Source organism: Clinocottus analis, unplaced genomic scaffold, assembly GCF_023055335.1.
Source record: "Clinocottus analis isolate CAN_PGR_092001 unplaced genomic scaffold, fCliAna1.0.p SCAF_5, whole genome shotgun sequence".
NCBI classification, from domain to species: domain Eukaryota; kingdom Metazoa; phylum Chordata; class Actinopteri; order Perciformes; family Cottidae; genus Clinocottus; species Clinocottus analis.
Window position 1 is genome coordinate 13,545,283 of NW_027176207.1, and position 20,016 is coordinate 13,565,298.

The 20,016-nt window shown below is 41.1% G+C and overlaps 3 protein-coding genes across 3 annotated transcripts; all 3 read right to left on the reverse strand.

Moving 5' to 3' along the window:
- Window positions 1-886: 886 nt before the first annotated feature.
- Window positions 887-5,175, reverse strand: LOC137803069 (mucin-5AC-like). Its single transcript, XM_068601333.1, has one exon. The coding sequence runs from the start codon at window positions 4,955-4,957 to the stop codon at window positions 1,820-1,822; it is 3,138 nt and encodes a 1,045-aa protein (XP_068457434.1). The 5' UTR covers window positions 4,958-5,175; the 3' UTR covers window positions 887-1,819.
- A 2,473-nt stretch (window positions 5,176-7,648) lies between these two features.
- Window positions 7,649-10,478, reverse strand: LOC137802995 (organic solute transporter subunit alpha-like). Its single transcript, XM_068601233.1, has 8 exons — window positions 10,403-10,478; window positions 9,993-10,144; window positions 9,751-9,824; window positions 9,051-9,209; window positions 8,768-8,879; window positions 8,353-8,499; window positions 7,963-8,068; window positions 7,649-7,809 (listed from the first exon to the last, which is right to left on the reverse strand). The coding sequence occupies exons 1-8, from the start codon at window positions 10,476-10,478 to the stop codon at window positions 7,649-7,651; spliced, it is 987 nt and encodes a 328-aa protein (XP_068457334.1).
- A 1,988-nt stretch (window positions 10,479-12,466) lies between these two features.
- LOC137802450 (palmitoyltransferase ZDHHC20-B-like) lies at window positions 12,467-19,423 on the reverse strand. The gene is made up of 13 exons (XM_068600315.1): window positions 19,261-19,423; window positions 17,897-17,923; window positions 17,711-17,805; window positions 17,445-17,565; window positions 16,748-16,817; window positions 16,417-16,449; window positions 16,207-16,327; window positions 15,077-15,209; window positions 14,851-14,977; window positions 14,572-14,658; window positions 14,418-14,497; window positions 13,890-13,936; window positions 12,467-13,806 (listed from the first exon to the last, which is right to left on the reverse strand). The coding sequence occupies exons 1-12, from the start codon at window positions 19,421-19,423 to the stop codon at window positions 13,893-13,895; spliced, it is 1,101 nt and encodes a 366-aa protein (XP_068456416.1). The 3' UTR covers window positions 12,467-13,806; window positions 13,890-13,892.
- Between the last annotated feature and the right edge of the window lie 593 nt (window positions 19,424-20,016).

Consider the following 20,016-nt stretch of genomic DNA (forward strand, 5'->3'; position numbering starts at 1 on the left):
AGCCTCGGGGGGGAAACTGTTCTCTTCTCAGGATGACGGTTTCACCCTCTGTAGTCTGTGTCGGCACCTGATGGGGTGAAATCCTCGTGTTCTTCTTGGGCAAATGATGGTCCTTTTTTCCTCAGCTTGCAGCCTGTGGCTGCTTGAAGTACATAGAGGTCTTTCTGTGTCACCTCCACGCTGCTTTTTTTGTAAGAAATTCACCCTTTGTCCTTACGCCTTATGCCTAACACCAGACTCCTTATAACAGCACCGCATGATTTAGATCAGTGTCCCGTCTGTAACCTGAGGTTTGACTCTCACCACAAGTATCTGCGGACGTTGCTTTTCCTACATTTTATGCCTTTGTGCAAAGGTTATATCTAGTCTTTTTTGTTTACTATCCCTGTTTTTGTTCAAGTAACTATCTGCACGTTGTCCTTGTCTGCAATGATATCAAACTCATACTAAAGGTCCAAATCAAATTAACCACTCAGTCATTATGCAGCGCATCCATTGGGTGCATTTCACACTAAGAATAGCAATGACACACATTCCCTAACCCTTTTCCTGATAATAAGGTATGCATGTTAAGCGTTTTCCCTTGCAGCTGATTGGACCGGGCTCTGCTGACATTCATGTGCTCGCTTTTCAGGTCAGTGAGCTTTGAGTGTAGATAGTGTTGAAACGATGCTCCTCTGAGGACACTCTGAACAAAGCTGTATACGATTAGTGAAGATACAACATGTTTGTCACATCTCTTTACTTTCCCTTCTGCCATCTCCTTCCTCATTTAATTATTTAAAGACATGATGTAAATCCTTTTATACGTGCACACATCCTATCCATCTACAAACGGCCTTAATCGCAAAAACATGCAGTATATAATTCACAATATACACATATCTCACCTTGCGAATACTCATATTGTTTTATTGATTAAATAAGAAACAGAACAACATTGATGAGACTATACACAGAGATATTGTTCTCATCTGAGTACAAGTGGGATAAGGGCGTGCCAGTGTACGAGAGATCTCATCTCAGCATCCTCTATGTCTCGCTCACAACGTCCACAGAGCCATTCATAATGGCTGCTGTCTACTGTCCACTTCACTGGCAGGATATATTCCACTCCTACCTCAAAACCAATCTCTTCCAGAGTTCACAGTGAGATCTAATCATGTTACATATGAGCAGGCGGACAGTTCAACATCTTGTGCAAAAATGAATGGCACGTTTTTTGTTGCTACATACTGTACATCCAAAGATAGGTGCGGAATGTAAATTTGGTTGTTGCATTCATTTATAGAGCTCCTGCTGTTCTTCTCCAGACATAAATAAAAAGTAAAGGGACTAGTTATTATCAAAGAGATTTGCTGGAAAGAAAGACCAAAAGATTTTGACGGTTCCTACAAAAAATGGGAGTAACAAAAGTTAAAAGTACTGTAGAAAAGATTTTGAGAGTCTGTCCGAAAAAGCACCTCTTAAAAAGGCACTTGCCCATGTTGTGTGTGTGACTGTGTTCCCAGAAGACCTCTTTTCTTGCTTATCCTTAGTCCCCGATGCTGCTGTGTGTTCAGGTGTGACCCCCGAACCTTTCCTGAGTGCATGTCCAGTTGCCTCAGCACCAAAGAGCCAGGATTGTTGCTTGGGCTCCTTGTGGAGATGTTTTGTGCTTGGGTGCTGTCAGCCTTCTTGACTCTGTTACGGTTGCTTATGGTGTCGTGAAGCCAAGTATAATACAGTTTAGAAAAAGGGTTGTCTTTAAGTTATATTTGAGAAAACAAAAAGTTGCAAAGACATAATCTGTACCATTAAATGACTGAAGTCCATTTATTTATTTTCTCATTTGAGAGCTACCACCTGCAGCTGCAGGTTTGTTCCCAGCCCTGCGAACGGGAACTTTGGACACGGGTATCTTGGTGCGAGAGGGCTCTTTAGCTTGAGGGATATTGGAGGCGCCGTGCTTCACAGGGATCTTTGAGTCACGCGGTAAACTGGTGAGGACTTTAGCCTGAGGAGGCTGCTGACTCTCCTCCTGAGTGTGTTTTGAGGTGGGCACAAATGCCTCAACATCACTAATTTTATCTTTGCTCCCTGCATCATGTGATGAGTAGAAACGGGGCCTCTCCTCTTCTACAGGAGTAGGTGGGTCTCGGCTTGCGTCGCCATCAACATGTTGACTGTCCCGGACAGGTGGCTTGGCTGCTCTGCCCCCTCCAACGACAGGTATTTTGCTCAGTCCTGATGCTTTGACTAGTGGTATCCTACTTTCTCTGGAGGCGCCCTGGAGGCTTGTTCTTGACTCATTATGCAGTTCTTCTGTTTTTGACAGCATGGTCTGGGCCCCCGGGGCACCTGTGCTACTTGGACTAATCAGTTGCTGATTAACTGATGCCTGTCCATTTCCTCTCATTTTTGCAGAGGCTGGGGCCTCACTCAACCAGGCTGCAGGAGTAGAAGGAGGAGAAGTGACGGGGCAAGGGGCAGGAGGGGCATTAGATTGAGATACTGTGATCTGAGTAGGAGGGTCTTTAGATACAGAATATGGGATATTGACAGGGGCAGGAAGGCCAGTAGATATTGACACTGGGATATGAGCAGGAGGGGCTTTAGTAACAGAAATGGGGATCTGAGCAGTGACAGGAAGGGCTTTAGATTGAGGATTTTGCATTTGAACAGGAGCAGGCGGATCATTAGACACACGAGCTGGTATTTGAGCAGTGACAGGAGCGACTTTGGACTGAGAAACTTCCATTTTCACAGGAACCGGCAGATCATTAGACACATGCATTGGGATCTGAGCTGTGACAGGAGGGACTTTAGATTGAGAAACTTGCATTTGAGCAGGTGAATCTTTAGATACAGAAATTGGGATTTCAGCCGGAGCAGGAGGGGCTTTGAATTGAGAGACTGGGATGTGAGCTGGAGTAGGAAGTGTTGGGAATGCTGGAATAACAACAGCATGAGTGGTGGGGGCTGGGGCTGGTGTGGGAACAGAGGGCATCTTATCTAAAGAAACTGGCGCAGGAATATGTTTAGTCATGGGAGCAATCGTATCTAATGAAATAGAAGATGGAGTCGGGACAGATGCAGAGCAGGGTTGGGTTCTAGTTGTGGCAGTCGGGGTAGAGGAAGGATACTTATCGGGAGCACTTACAAGGGAGGGAGGGGTCTTACTCAAGTCCATCGGGCTCGAGGTGAGTGTAGGCTTAGAGAGAGCCGCAGATAACGAGCCTGAGGTCAAAGTTGAAGTGGGAACCGGTGTCACCTTGGAAGGGGGAACCGGTGTGGAAAAGGAGGGTTTGGTTGTAACAGCAGAGGGTGGTGATACTATCACTGGCGGCTTAGATTCTCCTGCAGCTGAATTTAGGGAAGGTTTGTAGGAAGTGGAAGGTTGCAGGTTCAAACAGCTCGCTGAATCCAATTTAGCAGATGGAGGTTGAGTAAAAGCAACAGGGGTGGGGGTGCTATGTGTTACTGGTGGAGCTCTCGCTGATACTGTGGTTGGAGGAGCCACAGACATAGGTTTACTTACTGAGGTAATAACTTGAGGAGGTGCTGCAACCTCTGAAGCCAGTTTAGCCATACAGGTAAGAGTTGGATTAATGGAAGGAGCTTTGACTACAGTGGCCAGTGTGTTGGGTGGAGCTGTGGTAGCAGTAGAGGTGGAGCTCACTGTGGATTTAATTGGCACCGAAGGGAGGTATATTATTGGAGCGGAAAAGTTTGTCGACGTTAACGGAGTAGTTGAAGGTTTTGATGTGATAGGAGTCGATTTAATTGTAATGCTAGCTGAAGGCTTAGAGTCTGTAAGCTGAGAGTCCGAGCTCAGTTTGACTGAGTGAGTGGTCAAAGTGGAAGATTTGGTGAAAGTCGTGATGATGGCGCTGGGCTTGGCAATTGGAGAGGAAGTTGTCGTTGCCCTGGTCAGAGGTGTAAATGATTGGGTCGAGGCTGTTGTGGGGGCGGCTACAGGAGAGGGCTTGGCCGTAGTGGCAGTGCTGATAGAGAAAGAGGTCAGTGGAGTTGAGATGGTGGATGGTTTGGGAGAGACAGACGTGGATAATGACGTGAAGTCAGTCACCACACCACTGACGGGACTGCTGGCTTTCCCCCACTCTGCCTCCACATCAGCCATGATGTCTCCACCCCCTGTGATCGAGTCAAAGGTCAGGAGAGAGGAGATGTCTGCCAGCAAGCAGCTCAGACTGTTATCACCGGGCTCCAAGGGTGGTTCGGACGTGGGTAAAGGCGGCACATGCTCATTAGTTCTACTCACAATGCTTGGCTTCACCTGGGGACTTAGGGTCTCGACTGAAGACACGGCTGCACTGTCCGGTGTTGTGAAGCTCATGTCAGGCTCACAGCTCTCAGTCTCGAGGCTGTCCAGAGAGCGAGGATGGGATTTGGGGGTGAGGGTGAGGTCCTCTTTGATGATTTCCACACTGTTGGCGCGTGAGGACATGAGAAGTGGGCTCGGAGGTGTTTCCTCCTCTTTATCTTTTGATCGGAACTTAACACTGTTGAAGAGACCCTTCAGCCCACGACGTTGCCGACCAGCGGGCTGGCACACCGTGCGGACTCTGCGGTCCCCCGTTCCTCTCCGGCCGCCCCTCAGCAGCGACAGGAAGCTGAGGGACTTGGCCGAGCTGGCTGAAGAAATGGAGGCGCGAGAAGCAGCGGCAGCCAGCTCGCCATCTTCATCCTGCGGCTCCTCCTCTGCCTGCTCCCTCTCTCCTTGACTCACCTCCTGTCCGTTTTCCTTGTCTGGCTCCTGCTCTGAATCTGGTGATAATCCATCTGTGGTGCTGCTCCTGATAACAGGTGACTTGTTGTTTCCACCCTCTTTGCCTCGTAGAGAAAATATGTTACCTGGCTTGCGTTTGCCAAACAGCTTGAATCCTTTTCTGCTTTTTCCCTTCGACTGGGATTCACAAGGCGGGGGGTCCACGTTCTCTGTTTGTACATCCATCTTCTCTCCGTTTCCCCTTTTCTCTGTATCCTCCAGTTTCTCGCTGTAGTTATCCTTCCCCAGCCTGCGGAGTGAGCATTTATATCCAGCTCTTACCTCTCTCGTCGTGCTCAGCCTTGCTTTACCTCTGTTGCTCTCGGTGCGTTTCTTTATCGGTCGTCTCTATCCCTCCCTCTGTCTATCTCTCCCATCCAGCCCTTTCTCCTCTACTTCTCCCGTGGAAGCCCCTCCCCTTCGCCTTGCTTTTTGCCTGGCTGCTCCCCCTGGTTGCCATAGCAACTGAGGGGCTAAGCAGCTTTTGTCAGCAATGCGGAGCCAGAGGCCGTCATCAGCCCGCCCGACAAAAACAGAGCTTTCCCTTCCTCGCTCCCGTCCGCTCTGTCTGATGACTCTGTTTACATAACAGCGGAGACAAATGCTCCATTAATAGGGCAAAATTATGAATTCTGAATGATCTGGCTTTACATAAATATCTAATCCAGATTAATGCGATGTAAGTTTATGTGCGGCCTAATAATCGGTTCATGGAACAGATTTGCTTTGATTCACACTGAGTGTGTCGCAGCAACCAATGTATAAATTATTAGAATATTGCCATTTTATAAATAGTCATTATGGTAAAGTCTGAGCTTTTATCACATTCAAGTTTGGGAGATAATTAGCATATTGACCTAAGCCTCTGAAGAATACTGACATTTTCTCTTCAAAGTATATCTCCTATGCTACTGTATGATGCCGTTACTTAAAAAACTAAACATAATTTTAACAAAACTAAAATGTCCTGTGGAACTCAACTGTTGCTGTTTCTATTATATAATCAGATAAAAGTGATCAATCTTGTGGGAGTGCGTGCCCTTTTAACAACCTTAACATTGTCAACAGCAGTCCTGAAGACAACCGAGCCTTTGAGAAAGATTATATGATTGTAAATGAATGAGTAGATTCATAAAGAGCAAATCTATTTAAGAAAAATATGTCATTCAGCTATATTGAGTTTGACAGCATTATTATGGTCTCTCTTATTGTCTGGTCTTGTCAATAATATTATGCGTACATTTTTATTTTAGCAATATTTAGATTATAGCATTCAATAAAAGGCGATACAATGCAATCCTATAATCCAGTGGTTCTCAACCTTCTTTCAGTGATGTAACACCTGTAAACTATATATATGTTTTCAGCCAAGTACCCCGTAACCAGCGCAAAGCATTCTTGGTTGAACAAAAAAACGTAATAGACAGCGCTGTTCCATCAGTGTCTGATTTAATATAGAATATATTAAATTCAGTTCATGAATTTACACTTATATAGTCATTTTTAAAGGATTGTTTTGAATGCATGTTACTTTTACAAACATTTTTAATCTCACGTACCCCCTGCAGTGCCTTTACCTATCCCCACTTGAGAATCATTGCTGATACGGAGCTCAAGCTTTAATATATATTCACCTTTTCAGATGACAAAACATTGGTAAGAATCTTATTTCTGTCTGTAAATACCAACTACAGATTCTTTAAGTTAAACTAAATTTAAGTCCTATAAGGCATCTTGGTGTAATGTTGGCATAAGCCTTTATACATTGCTTTGTTGTTTTTTTTAAATTTTAATTGCTTTTAAAATAAGAAACTGTAAAACTCAAATGTGTAGTATTTGAAAAGTAAAGTTTTTGTTAAACGGAAAACAAATAATCAATATAATGAATGACGGGTTCAAGGACGTCACTGGTTTGGGGTGGAACAAGCCCGGCCTCTTGTGGTTGCTAAAGAAACAACATGTTTGGCTGGAGATGGCTGTAAAATGAACACTGAGTCTGAAAATAAAGCTGCTGTCTCATCTGCATGTGTTTCCTGTCCCAAATAGAACTGAGTAACTGGGTCAGCAGTCTTGGAACAAATCTGGCTGTTTTCCACACAGCAGGATGGAGTCCTCGAGGACAAATCATGAGGATTGAGTTTCCTTAATCATGCCACAGTGAATAACAAATGTATTTAGTTTAATACATGCATCATGGACACTGTAGTGACGACATGCACAACAAGTCAATACTGTGTTAGTATTTACTGTCCACTTGAATTCAAAATAATACATCAGACGTCAATGTAGGCTTCAACATCCACTCACCTTGGCCAAAATCACTGTTATTGTAATGACACCACACACACACACACACACACACACACACACACACACACACACACACACACACACACACACACACACACACACAAACTGGCATTCTCATTTATTGTTCTCAAGGTTAAAGTAAAAATGTGTTTTGTTCCAGTATGACATGCATTTATATAAACTATACACTTAGTTGTAAGTCTCTGCTCTTCTCCAGTTCCATAAGACAAAGTATCTTTCAAAGTATCATTTAAAAACGTGTAAACAATCCAACAGCCCACATCTGTTTCCAGAATCAATGTCCTATTTACTCTGGATAACCCACAGGCCTCACTGTGGACAATTTTTCGGGGAAGATTTCTGGGGCTGAATTCACTCTTTAAGTTGCATCTTCTACTGGATACAGATATTGACTAAACTGTGTGAAAGGTACCAATAAAAAAGGGTTGAAAGTGATGTTCCCCTCCCTTTGCAGAATGAGGTCACATGGCTATTCGATGCTCTCTTAGATGGTACGTCATTAAAGAGTAGCATTGACTTTCATTTTTTCGTCACTGTCTTCTTTGTTTAGACGTCATGCTCCACGAGGGTAATCTTCTGGGCGACTTCAGCGTCCTTGTCATTGTCATGAGACTCAGTTGGAAGTTCGTCATATGTTCGACGGTACAAACGCTGATTAACCACAGTGATGATGAACATCTCTACGATCATCATCTGCTGACTCAGCACTGCAGCAGAGACAGAGAGAGAGAGAGAGAGAGAGAGAGAGAGAGAGAGAGAGAGAGAGAGAGAGAGAGAGAGAGAGAGAGAGAGAGCAAATCAGGGTTGCAGATTGTTTCACCTCCCACTTGGGCAGCCGGACTTTCAGGGATGTTTCTTACTGGAGCCACGGGCCTGAGACGAGAAGGGAGGGGCACAGGCGATGGTCCCATCCATGGCCAGGATGTTAATGATTGATGTCTGCAGCTGACTCAGGACAAGTATTAGCTGAGGAAAAAAACAATAATTGATCAGTTTCATACTGTACATACAATGTGCATGCATTTCAAGATGCGGGATCAGAATTCTTCTGCAGGAGTTTAGTTTAATGGCACAAAACAAATGTAACTACAGTCACATTTCAAACTAGGGACAAACCCCGTTGCTCTTTCAGTGTTCTCCTTCACTTTGTTGAATAGGAGGAACAAGTCACGGTTTCTGAGAAATGTCTACTGAAAGTATTAAAGTGTCTTTTGAGATTGTAACATATGATATTGGTTGTATTGACTCACCTGGTAGAGAGCATACTTGGGTACAATTTTGATGTCGCGTAGAAAGCTGTTGGTGTTCATGAAGATGATGGCAACGGGCCAAAGGGAGATGATCGTGAGAACACCAATGAATGGGTTAATCCAAATGGCTGTACCAGTGATCTCTAGCTGAAAAAGAAGCAAATGGATATTTTATTTAACCTTCATTTAACTAGGTAAAATGAATTGAGAACCAATTCTCATTTTGTTCTCATTCCCACTGTGCAGTTACACAGTCCACACAAGTGACACAAACAGCACAGACACAATACTGTACGGCAAACACATGAGAAAATGGCAGAAACAACATTAATAATTAAAATGAATAATCACTATAAATTGCATGTCATGTTGATAACATTTTCAGTGCAATCAGAGAAGCATTTTAAACACTTACATCAGCAAGATCAAAGTTTCCATTTGTCCACAACACTATGGAGAGGATAGAGAGCACCGTCTTTAGGATTGCATACTGAAGAACACCCAACTTCATGAAGAACAGCCATCGCCTGAAAGATAAGAAACGTACACAATCACAAGACAATGTACATTCAACACGGGAAGAGTGTATAATACATGTTAATAAGAGCAGGATTACATGGTGATAGAAATGTGCAGTAAAAAACAGAGGCTTCAGGTATTAGAACCAGAGCAGTGACACAATAAACAGGTACACATACCGTGACATGGGCACCCAGGGTAAACAGAGGCAGCAGCAGCAGCACGGGCCCGTTTGGATTTTAAATGGTTTCCCGGAAAACCGCTTTATAAAAGCATCGGTGCCCCCAAACTCTTCGATAATCAGAACCAAGACCTTATACACCACGACTGCAAAATAACTACACAGAGAAGGAGAAGATATTTAGGCCTGTTTATAGAGAGCAGGTAATACATCGGATGGACTCATGAAATATTGAGCTTTACTTTTAGTGTGTGATGCTGTACGAAAGCTTTTTCAGCGAGGGAGCTAAAACACACATTGCATTTTTTATCTTTTTTATTCATTACATAAAAGCACAGGAACAAACTCTTTGACACGAGAGAGCAAATCAAAAACAGCCTTTGTTAATGTATTTTGACCCAGCTGGTAAACATGCTGGACTGTACATACTGTGCCCAAAAAACTCCAATAGAGAGTTGAGCACATGCTGGTAGGAGATGAATGAATGATTCAACGGGAGGATGGGGGAGCTACTGGTCACAGCTATTAGATAACAGACTTGAAAAAAATGAAAGTCATAAAAGGAAGCAAGTACAGATAAGAGTGAACATCGAAACGGACAGATTCAAATATTCACGTATCTTTTTAGAAACATCAATGAAAAGAAGACAATACTTTCCCCTGTGCACTAATTTAGGCGTAGTTGAGAGAAAACGTACCAGTTAGACGTCATGTCAGTGAACATGACGGCCCTCGGGATCCACATCCCAAAACAAGACACGGTGGCAATGACCTGAAACAGAGCAATACATCATGCATGGATTTAGATCTCATCTTGTCTTTCAAAGGGCCTTAAACCTGAGAGCTTGACATTTATTTTACAAATAATGTGCTTGATATTAGATTGATTATTAGAATCAGCAAGTTTATTATTATATCACAACAGGCTCCAGATGCTTACTGGTGCTGCACCACTTATCCAGATGAGGGTCGTCTTCTTGGGGTAGGACATCTTTTTATAAATATAAGCGCACTGCTCCAAGTACAGCAGCAGGGAGACGCAGGACATGAAGGTGAGCACGGAGTACAGGCACCATCCGAACACATCAAGCTCTGGTTGGAAACGGGGAGCAGGGAAAACATACATTACACAGTATTTGACACTTTTTGAAATGAATACACACAAGCAGCCCCAAATAGATTTAGCTTGGCTCAAATATGATATTGTTACATTTTGAACAGAGGCAAATAAGTGAAGAAGAACTCAATAGCATATTGACACTGCTTAGTGAGCTGTTTATGTCATTAGCTCAAACCAGGTGATAGGGAAACATCATCAGCATGCAGGATGTGGTAACACGGGTCACTTACCCTTTATCACGTGCATGGCCAGCGGGGGCTCTTGCAAACAAGCCGGATCAATGGTGCCGTTAAGGATTTCCTCCATCGCAAGCAGAAGCCCCTCTCGAGAAATTCACTGACGCTTAAACAGAAATGTCTTTGAATTGAACTTTGCTTTCTGTCCTTGTAGAAATGACTTGAAAGATTACAAGATCTACTTAAACCTGTTCACAGGTTCAACAGCGAGAGTACTTCACCCGACAGGTGATTTTGAAGAAGTGAAGGTGGGATGACTCCTTACATGTTAATGAGAACACCTGTGTAATTTACCATTCATAATTCATTCACAGACTTAAATCACAGTAGTTAAAATAAACACAAAGGTCAAAGTTAAGGGTGAGACACAATGTGTCAGAATGCATGAACTTTGACAGGGTGTGTCGTTTCCTTCCTGGTAAATATAGGATATAAAAAAGATCAAGCAATGTCCTTGAAGCTGTGCGAAATTAATGTAAATTAAATTGTTTCATGTCCAACATACATTACTTTACATGCTTTACATTAGTGTGTTGTCATTTTGTCAGTTCTCTACCCAGTTCTACGACTAAAGACTACTGAACTATGTCAAATGATTAGTATACATAAAGTGTTGGGAGCATCACTCTAATGCAGGCAGAAAACATCCTGGAAAATAAGGGTTATTTAGTCAGGTTTGACCAAAATAAACCTGTTTATTTAAACGTGTATTACATGTTTTTGAAAGATTTTCCTTTTTCCTCACGAATAATCACTAAATGTCAGTTGGAGAGGCAAAATAAATGGCATTTATCATTGCAGAAGTTGTCCTTCATCTTACACCTCTAGATTTAAGTAAAAAAAAAAAGTTTGCTATCTATTAAAAATCTAACTGGGACAATGGACAAAAGTGTAAAAGAGAAGGACTGCTAATGAAAATTAGAACAAATATTTAATAAGAAAGCTATTACAGGCTGAGAGGGTTTACTTTTTCTGAAGTAAAGCACGAGTGAGAGGTGAATGGCACTGAGGTCATTCACCTCTTTCTGGCTTGCTGCCTAATCGTGGTCACTCATGTTCCTGCACCAGAAAGTCAGGAAGCATATAACTTTATAGTCTGAACATTCCATCATGTACTAGTGCCACAACTACCTCTGGAAAATCTCTTTATAATTGTTCCATGCCTGTTTCTTATTCATCTCTTTTACAAATGTTGAGGAGCAATATCCAACAAATATTTATTTTTCAAAGCAAGTGTTATAATTTTTTGGTGCTGACAAAAGATTCAGTGACCTCCAGATTTAATAAGACAAAGGGGTTCTCTCTGAGACGGTGCTGAGGTACAGCACGGACTGGAGGAAGCTTAATGTTGAGCATGTTAGAACGCAAACATTTGATAATTAGCTCGAAAGACAAACTACAGCTGAGACGATAACGTCATAAACAGAGGTGGACACATTTAAATACCCTCCATCCTTACGGGAACACCAATATTTGCTCTAAATTATGTGGAAATTTCTCAAAATAGTTGATTTTTCACGAAAAAAAAAAAAAAATATCATTCAGCGTTGGTGCTATGGATAGTCAGGGGATCAGCGAAGTCAGAAGGAGCCATACTCTAGGGGATGATTATTGTCTGCAAGAAATGTCATGGAAGTATTTAATAGTTGTTCAGTGGATCAAAGAGGCGGCCCACATCGGGGCGGCTAAAAAAAATAAGAAACTTCTGTATATTGTGCATGATATTTACGTTCAGAGTATAAATAAAGTTGTAATATATTCTGCATTTGTTTGTAAATACTCTATTTGTATCCCTAAAATGATTACAGATAGAAAAAATATATATGGTATTACCCCAATGTGATGACTTATTTTGAGTTTGAGGAGCCTGCATTTCTCAGGCAGAGTCTTATTAAACACATTTTGACAAATCCACTCTGATTGAACTGTAATCCAGTCAGTCCTCTGCAGAGCGGTTTCACTGTTATGTAAACAATGCACCAGTGTTTAAAATGATGAATCACATATTTATAGTTTCTTAAATATTTATTGTTACAGAACAATGAAGGTCACCCGGCGTTTTGTCTCAATGAAAAATAAAGGCTCTTTACAGGCCTAACTATTAGCAGCGGTAGCTGCTTGAGATCCATTAAGCCAAGCTCAGTTAGTTATGTGTAACATCTACACATTAATATTATTGTCTACTGCTCACTTACAAAGCAACACTGCGTTGTATCATTTACGCTGAAATACATTTAACACAATAAAGCAGCTGTCAGGAGCAGATATGAGCATGTCTGTTGACAGCAACCTACTATTTCATGACTGCTGTAAAAAGTCTACCTTATCTATCTGCTTATCAGGCGCAAGGACAGTGTTAAACATCCTTGAGTTTTATTGTGGTTTCATTTCGTGCTACTACTTTCTAACCTTCAAATTAATCTCATTTTTTATGAAGACAAACTTAAGTCATTGGCATTAATACAAACGATTGATTAATTTAAATTAGAAACAAATACACACTATTGCAAGGGATTATGAAAGTGAAAAAAATGTGTTGGAGCAAAATACACATTAAAACTACCAATTAAATATTAAAAAAAAAACTCATTACAAATCAATGCACTGAAAGACATTTACTTTATAAAAGCTTAACAAATAAATAACTTACACACTGTATAGTGCAATGAAAACAGCAACATAATTGATAATTACTCTGTGTGTTTTAAGTAGTTTGAAAAGCAATAAAAACATTTTTCAATTAAGTTAAAACACAATTTGGTTCTTACATTTTATTTGACCATAGTAGAAAAATTGAAACGTCAAATAAATATTTTTAAATAGTTAACAAAGCCTATTAAATGTGTAAACTAACTATCTAAACTAAATTAGATAATTGCACTGTGCTTGGAGTTTAAAACTGACGAGATGGCTCACACTGTCGACAGTGTTATACACATCTCACTTTAGTGGTTGCCATCGCTCTCTTTCAGATATTAATGCTGGATTAATACTGACAGGGCTGTTTCTCTAGTAATGTATAATGTGATTAATTCATGTTTATAAAACACACACACAATATATTGACTTGCATTGGCTCAAGATGGAAAAAGTAGTCCCAGAGTTTTTCAGATGCAATTATAACAAAACATAATTTGAATGTCTATGGCTCAAAACGCAAAACTGTGAATCCTCTCAGACTGGTGCAGTCTGCGAGGCCGCTGTATAGTCCCTGTTGACGTGACAACAGTCTTGTTTTGGTGCAGTTGAGGAGCACGCTGGATGGTCCATTTAAAGTACACAGAAAAAAATGTGTCTTGAGGCTGCACTGTCAAACTCAAAATGAGGGTGGAGGACGGCTCCTGTACTGATGCTGTGCTGATGCTCCGGGTTTAAGGCATCGTAGTCTACTGATGTACCTGCAGCAGCAGCCAAAGAATACAAATAAACACAGGAGGACAAACTAGCAAAAATCTGCAGTATTCACATCATGTTCACATACCTGCTATGGCTCACGCTCCATTGTCACAGAGACTATCCGGCCTCCGTCTGAAAGTAAAAAGCGAGGTCTTTTAGGAACTGTTGAACAGTTGATTTCTGACCAGGAAAGTAAAAACAAAGTGTTTGAAGTAACTACAAGGAACATTCATTTTGTGTTGATTTTGGGTCTTGTGTCTTAATAAAGATCAGCTGCTGCCACACTCCCTTAAGAAAAAACCATGGGGTCAGTCATGGTTTTACTGTAGCGAGGTCAGTTCTGGTTCCTGTGCCTGGTCGCTGGAGCTGGAGCTGAAGCTGAGGGAATTTCTGGTGAGCCTGACTTTTGTAAATGGCTTTATTTGATTCTGTGGGGAATCAAACCTGATAAAGCATTATAATATGTGTAACATTCTCGCTGACTGTCTCACTTATAAATGCAGCTCATACAGGAGGCATCAGTATTACATTGAGACTATTTCATAACCAGTTAAAAGTTCCTTTTATTAACTGCAATAAAATGAAAACAATAGAGAAGGCATGAACAACAAACCGTGTTTCTCTTTGCTGTCGTCCACCGTGTGTTGAATATTGTTACCAAGCACACAGGGGTCGGCCGTCCCGTCAGCAGGGCTGTAATTAAAGTTGCAATACAGGTTAAAACCTGAGAAACAGATTTCATATTTTAAGAAAGAAACTATACTAGCCTTTTGCCATTTTGTTGGAGAACACTGTTTGCTTGTTCAGGATCTATGTGTACCAATCTGGTAACAAAGGAATGCCCATCCCCTAGACTAAAAAATAAAAAAAAGAGAGAGAAAAACAAAATTAGTAAACATATTAGCATTGGATGGATGGTGAATTGTATTTTTGAGACCCAAACTTAAGCACAGTGTGGACATAAAGAACACAGACGGTTTATGTGCATCATTTTAACTGCTGAAGTGATTGCTACCTGCAGGTATATCAGTTAAAAACACACTCGCCTTGAAAAAACAGGAAACATCCAGTACTTCGGTTGGTCTCCAAACACCTCAGCTGCATTTCGACTGAAGCCGAGAGAAAAGCCGTTTTTTTCTCGACCATTTGTGAAGATGGGAGCCCGAAAAGCTTCTAAAAATGGATGTAAAAACAATGTACAGTCAGTCAGTGGTGACTTTTAAAATAATGTAATCAAAAGTTGAATTACATTGAATATTCATTTATAGCTACCTATAGTGGTCCTGTTCTTTCCTACAAGCCACAAATGGTAGCTGAGAAGTGACAGGATGCTGATAAAGAACAGGGCAGCCACGAAAAACAGAAACAAGATGTGGAATTTGGCGTGCGTGTCAGGCAGCTTTTTCTTCAGGGAGAAAAAAAAAAGAACAAAAGTGTTTTTTTTTTCAGTTTGTAAGAATATTTCCTGTTCCCATGTCAAGTCATCTTAACAACTGCCTGCAATAAAATTTAAAATATAAACTGCAATCTCATTTGTTGCCTCACTACAACATCAATCTTAGTATCGCCAAGTATTTTTTTTGCTATATCACTATATACTCCTTCACTGTTGGACTACATGACAAGAGCCATTGTCTCATTCGACGCAGTATGCTGAAGAGGATCTCCTGATAAGTGATCACATGACACACTTGTGCACCACAATGACAAACAGTAAACAGGTCAATATCCCACAATGCTATCATGCCATGCTTCACCACAGCCAGACTGCGCTAGATGTTTCAATTGTATTCAATAATTAACAATGTTGTCATTAAGAAAAAATGTATGTTTTGAATTGCAGGAGCACATGTCACACAAAGATCCCTCATGACAGGCTTCAAGTAATGCATTTTTGCCTGCAGCACTGACCAATCAGCGTCCTGTGAGGAGCTACTGGCAGCTGTACATGACAGCTACAGACGTGGCTTATGTGTGTGAGAGACGACCCGCAGAGGCAAATAGTTCTAAACAACAATGGAAGAGGTTAATATAGATGATCCAAAAGCATCAGTTATATCAGAACTGTAGAGTATTTCTTGATTGAAAGAAGAGCCAAGCAGGACACGGAAGAATTATCGAGGGAAAGATGGATTCGCTCTTCCTCTGACTTGCTTCAGGAAAGGTTTGATTGACAGATGCTTCATCCAATCACCCGCAAAGTTTTTTTTTCTTCTACAGTTTCCAATGATGGTTTCTGTGTAACAAACAATCTAGCAGGTGCAGTCAGCTGAATGTTGAACTTATAAGTAAAATGGGCTCCAAAAGAGCTGACAACCACATTTAATAAACAGCATTTATGCGCAAGAGCATGCCATTTTAAAACAAGAAAAGAATAAATAAGAGGAAGTTTCTGTACTCACTGTCCAGAATTTGATGAAATACTGGATGACTGTAGAACATATGACGACACAGTAGAGTGAGGCGTAGGCCAAGAACAGCACAAAGAACTTGTAGTTTGAGAATCCAACACAGTTATTCACCCTGAATGAAATAAATCATGACAGTCACATAATAATAATTTGCTGACAGAACATGATGGAATAAAAACAGGTTAAATGAGAAAAGCATACCAGGGGCAGTGATGGTCCATTTTCAGCACACACCTTGAAGAATGAGAAAAAGGAAGAAATACATATTATAAGTACTAACAGTAGCAATTTAATACCCAGAAGGACATATAGATGTCAGAAATGGTACAGTGTGCGTGTTTATGTTGTATTAAAAAAACAGCAACACATTTTATTGACTTATGTGTCAACAGCAACTGATTTTCTCTTCACTTTCTTATAGGAACATAAAATCAAAGAGAGAATCAGTTCAAACACACTGCTCCTATAGGAAAAGAAGCGAGAAAAAAAAGGTTGTGCCTTTATAAAGCGTGTACACTTAGAAAACACTCACATCTCACAGGTCGAGCAGTGATGGGATCGGTCAGGTTTGATAATCTGGCAGTGGTCGCAGTATCGGACAGCTGGGTAGAGAAAATAAAATCTGAATTATAATAGTACTGCTGAAACAGTATTACTGTTGTATGAAAGGTAGTACCATCACAGTGTAAGTGAGGTAGCCAAGGTGTATTTTTCTGCGTTCACTTTTCCTTTGTTTAGAAATGTCCTGCCCTTTTAAATGGTTCAACTACAAATTCACTACCTACATCCCATTAATCCTATACATTGACTAAAGGTTGATAGTGTTATAGTGTCTTTCCAAATGCAACTGTGAAACTGAAGAGGTGAGATCATGCTGGTTGTTAGGTAGATGAGCTAGGTGTGGCCTGTAGCGATAACGAGGTACACCTGAGTCAAATTAACCCTCCTGATACATGCTGCTCTGTAAACACAAGACAGACGAGCCTCATCTCCATCAGTGGGGAAATATCACTTTCTTGTATGAAGATACAAGCAGTATTGCACTTTTATCCAAAAGGGGACGGCACAATGTGGTAACACACCTATGCAATTTAATTCAAGGCAATGGTGACAACAGTAACTTAGTTACATAACAGAGATTTCCCTGGTGGTCTGCTTTGAAACATCTGATGAGAGTTAAAATAGGAAGTCAACCACAGTCAGTTTTGCAGCTGCAGTGAAAGCCCCACCTCCTCCTGCCGTGCGTGTATACACGGGTAAATTCCTCGCCACTTTCTTAAGAATCTCTTGTTGCGTCTCGGCTCGCTCCTCTTTCTCGTACAGTTCCTTCTCTGCTCTGGGCAGACTGAACTATCAGGAAGAAAAAAAGACTTGAATCAGAGCAACAAATAATGCTCTGTACTGGACATTTACCAAATCCAAAACATGAAAATAGCTTGTGTTCATGGAATTGAAAATATACATATATATATAAATATTTTTTTTTTCGACTTACTGCTTTTGAGGGTCCGGCTGGTTTGGACCCAATAGTTTTCCAGTAGGACCATATAAACATGCCGAAGAAAATGTGAAAGATGATCAAATAGCTGACTGTTGAGAGAAGGAAAATAGTTAGATTTGCATTTACAACAGCATCTCTGACATAGTCTTTGCTATGCATGATTGAATGATGATGACATACTTCGTTCTGCATTGTTTGGTATTGTATCTGCAAAAAGCAAGCAAAAAATATATATTAGTGAGCAGTAATGGAAATCCTAAGAGTGCATGACTACACATCCCCCAACACACCACCCCTTTCTCACACCATGTGGCAGCAGCCTGGCACGGCCAGCAGTGGCCCACCCGTAACAGAGAGCTTTGTTTAAGCAGCAGGGATGTCCCTGTCCTGACCACAGCCGCTGAGTTACAGACAAAACTACAGTACCGCTGATAATGCGGATAATGGTATCCTCAGTTCCAGGCTGAGATAAAACCTAGTGTGAGTTTGTGTGTGCGTGTGCATGTGCGTGTGTGTGTGTGTGTGTGTGTGTGTGTGTGTGTGTGTGTGTGTGTGTGTGTGTGTGTGTGTGTCACACCACGCACAACTTATCAACAAGTGTGGAAAAATACCATCAATATTTGTATAAGCTGCTTTCAGATCTGTTTTTTAAAAAGCTTGAATGGTCACATTTGTTTATGAGATACAAGGAGGTAAAAAAATATCCCCTATTGAATGATGAGTCTCTGTACAGTTGTATGTCATGTCCAATCTCTACGTCTGAAACAATGCATTGCCTCCATGTATTTGGCTGCATCTACTAGTTATTACAAATGTTTAGGTGAAGGTGTGGTAGCTGCTTACTAAACAGTTAAACGAGGGACTCTCACCCTCCCACATTATCATCCTTAGACAGTGAATACCTACGATGCATCATTTGGTTAATTTATAGCAAACAAAGTTTACAGCTGGCTTCTAAGCTTTACCCATTATCGCTCAAACAACCATTTAAAATAATACATTTACCATCATTGTCATTTGTAAAATAGCAATTTGGTGTCAATTGAGATCAATATATATAGGAAATTATCATAGAAATACGTTCAAACTTGTGAAAACAATGTGCCTTGTTTAAATGTTTTATTTTTTTTAAACAGAGGGCTAGTCTTTCCATTCATTTACAACACAGTGCATAGTTAAACGGAAAGATAAAATAAAATAAAACATCTGAGAAAGTGTTATTGATCTCATTCCAGTCCACTGACTTTTATATCGAAAGGGCATTACAGTTATCATGAAGAAGCTATTAATTATTCATCAATGAAAAGTTGCCCTATGACATTACGGGTACGTCGTCACGAAGAATAGCATGCATGTCAATTGCAAAAGAAAACGATGCGATAAAACATGGACCCATGTAGACAGTACGCAGCCTGCTGGGGACTTTAGCGTTAAATCTCACTTCAACTAACGGTGCTTATTAAAGTTGCCAACCCTGAAACTGTCAAAACAAACATATCCGCCTTATAAATACTAAATACTTGTATAAAAGTGATAGTACTTACAGACGCAGAGCTCCACAACGTACGCGTAATAAGACCAGCCGACAACCAGGTTTATAAACAGCACAGGTACCCAGTTCACAGCCCGCTGACAGCACCTTAGCGCATGAGAGGGCGCCATCTTTAATCCGTGTGGTACGTTAGTTTGCAGTGACGTCACGGCCATTGCTTGTATATGCTGGAGCCAAAGACGCTGCAAGCGCGAGACGCTTGACTTTAACTGAGACCGAGACGCTGTGGAGCATGCGCAGATGCGTTTGTATATTTTTCAAGCCGTGTAGTTTTGACGAGCTGCGGTGATGCCCATCAGTCTGTCGCTAAATCTGTCGACTTTCCAAATCCTCTTGTCGACTTATTTTTCTTACTGAGCCGTAAAAGAAAAGGGTGCAGGACCAAAAGAGAGATTGCAACCACTTCTTTACAAACCTGTGGATCTGGCCTCCTGAGGTTTGACACTAGATGGAGACAAAGACTGTGCAGGGGAAGTGTGTAGTTTTAAAGCTGCGTGCAGATGCATATACCTTAATATATCTTGTTTTTATTAAATACTATACTAGAGACAGTACTGGGTCTGGTATATACGCACACAACAAAGCTGTGTTATCTCATGGTTCAAAAGAATTTGAGTAAACTGGTTATAACGGGACATTAAATGATGACAATTTTCATTCCGTTCCAAGATTATTTTATTATGCTGTGAATACAACACAAAGACCGTGTCAAATGAACATTTCTAGATCTTTATGTTATTGTATTTTC

Bases quoted from the DNA above. Each gene is read 5' to 3' on its own strand.
- LOC137803069 (XM_068601333.1), bottom strand. From the start codon at position 4,957: ATGGATGTACAAACAGAGAACGTGGACCCCCCGCCTTGTGAATCCCAG.
- LOC137802995 (XM_068601233.1), bottom strand. From the start codon at position 10,478: ATGGAGGAAATCCTTAACGGCACCATTGATCCGGCTTGTTTGCAAGAG. The intron at 8,069-8,352 runs GTGAGTCAATAC...TTTTTTCCTCAG, and splicing joins CCAAGTATGCTCTCTACCAG to CTAATACTTGTCCTGAGTCA. The intron at 7,810-7,962 runs GTAAGAAACATC...TCTCTGCTGCAG, and splicing joins GTCTCAGGCCCGTGGCTCCA to TGCTGAGTCAGCAGATGATG.
- LOC137802450 (XM_068600315.1), bottom strand. From the start codon at position 19,423: ATGGCCGTGACGTCACTGCAAACTAACGTACCACACGGATTAAAGATG. The intron at 16,818-17,444 runs GTGGGGCTTTCA...TTCTCTACCCAG, and splicing joins TACACGCACGGCAGGAGGAG to CTGTCCGATACTGCGACCAC. The intron at 13,937-14,417 runs GTTTGTTGTTCA...TTTTACTTTCAG, and splicing joins CGACAGCAAAGAGAAACACG to ACGGAGGCCGGATAGTCTCT.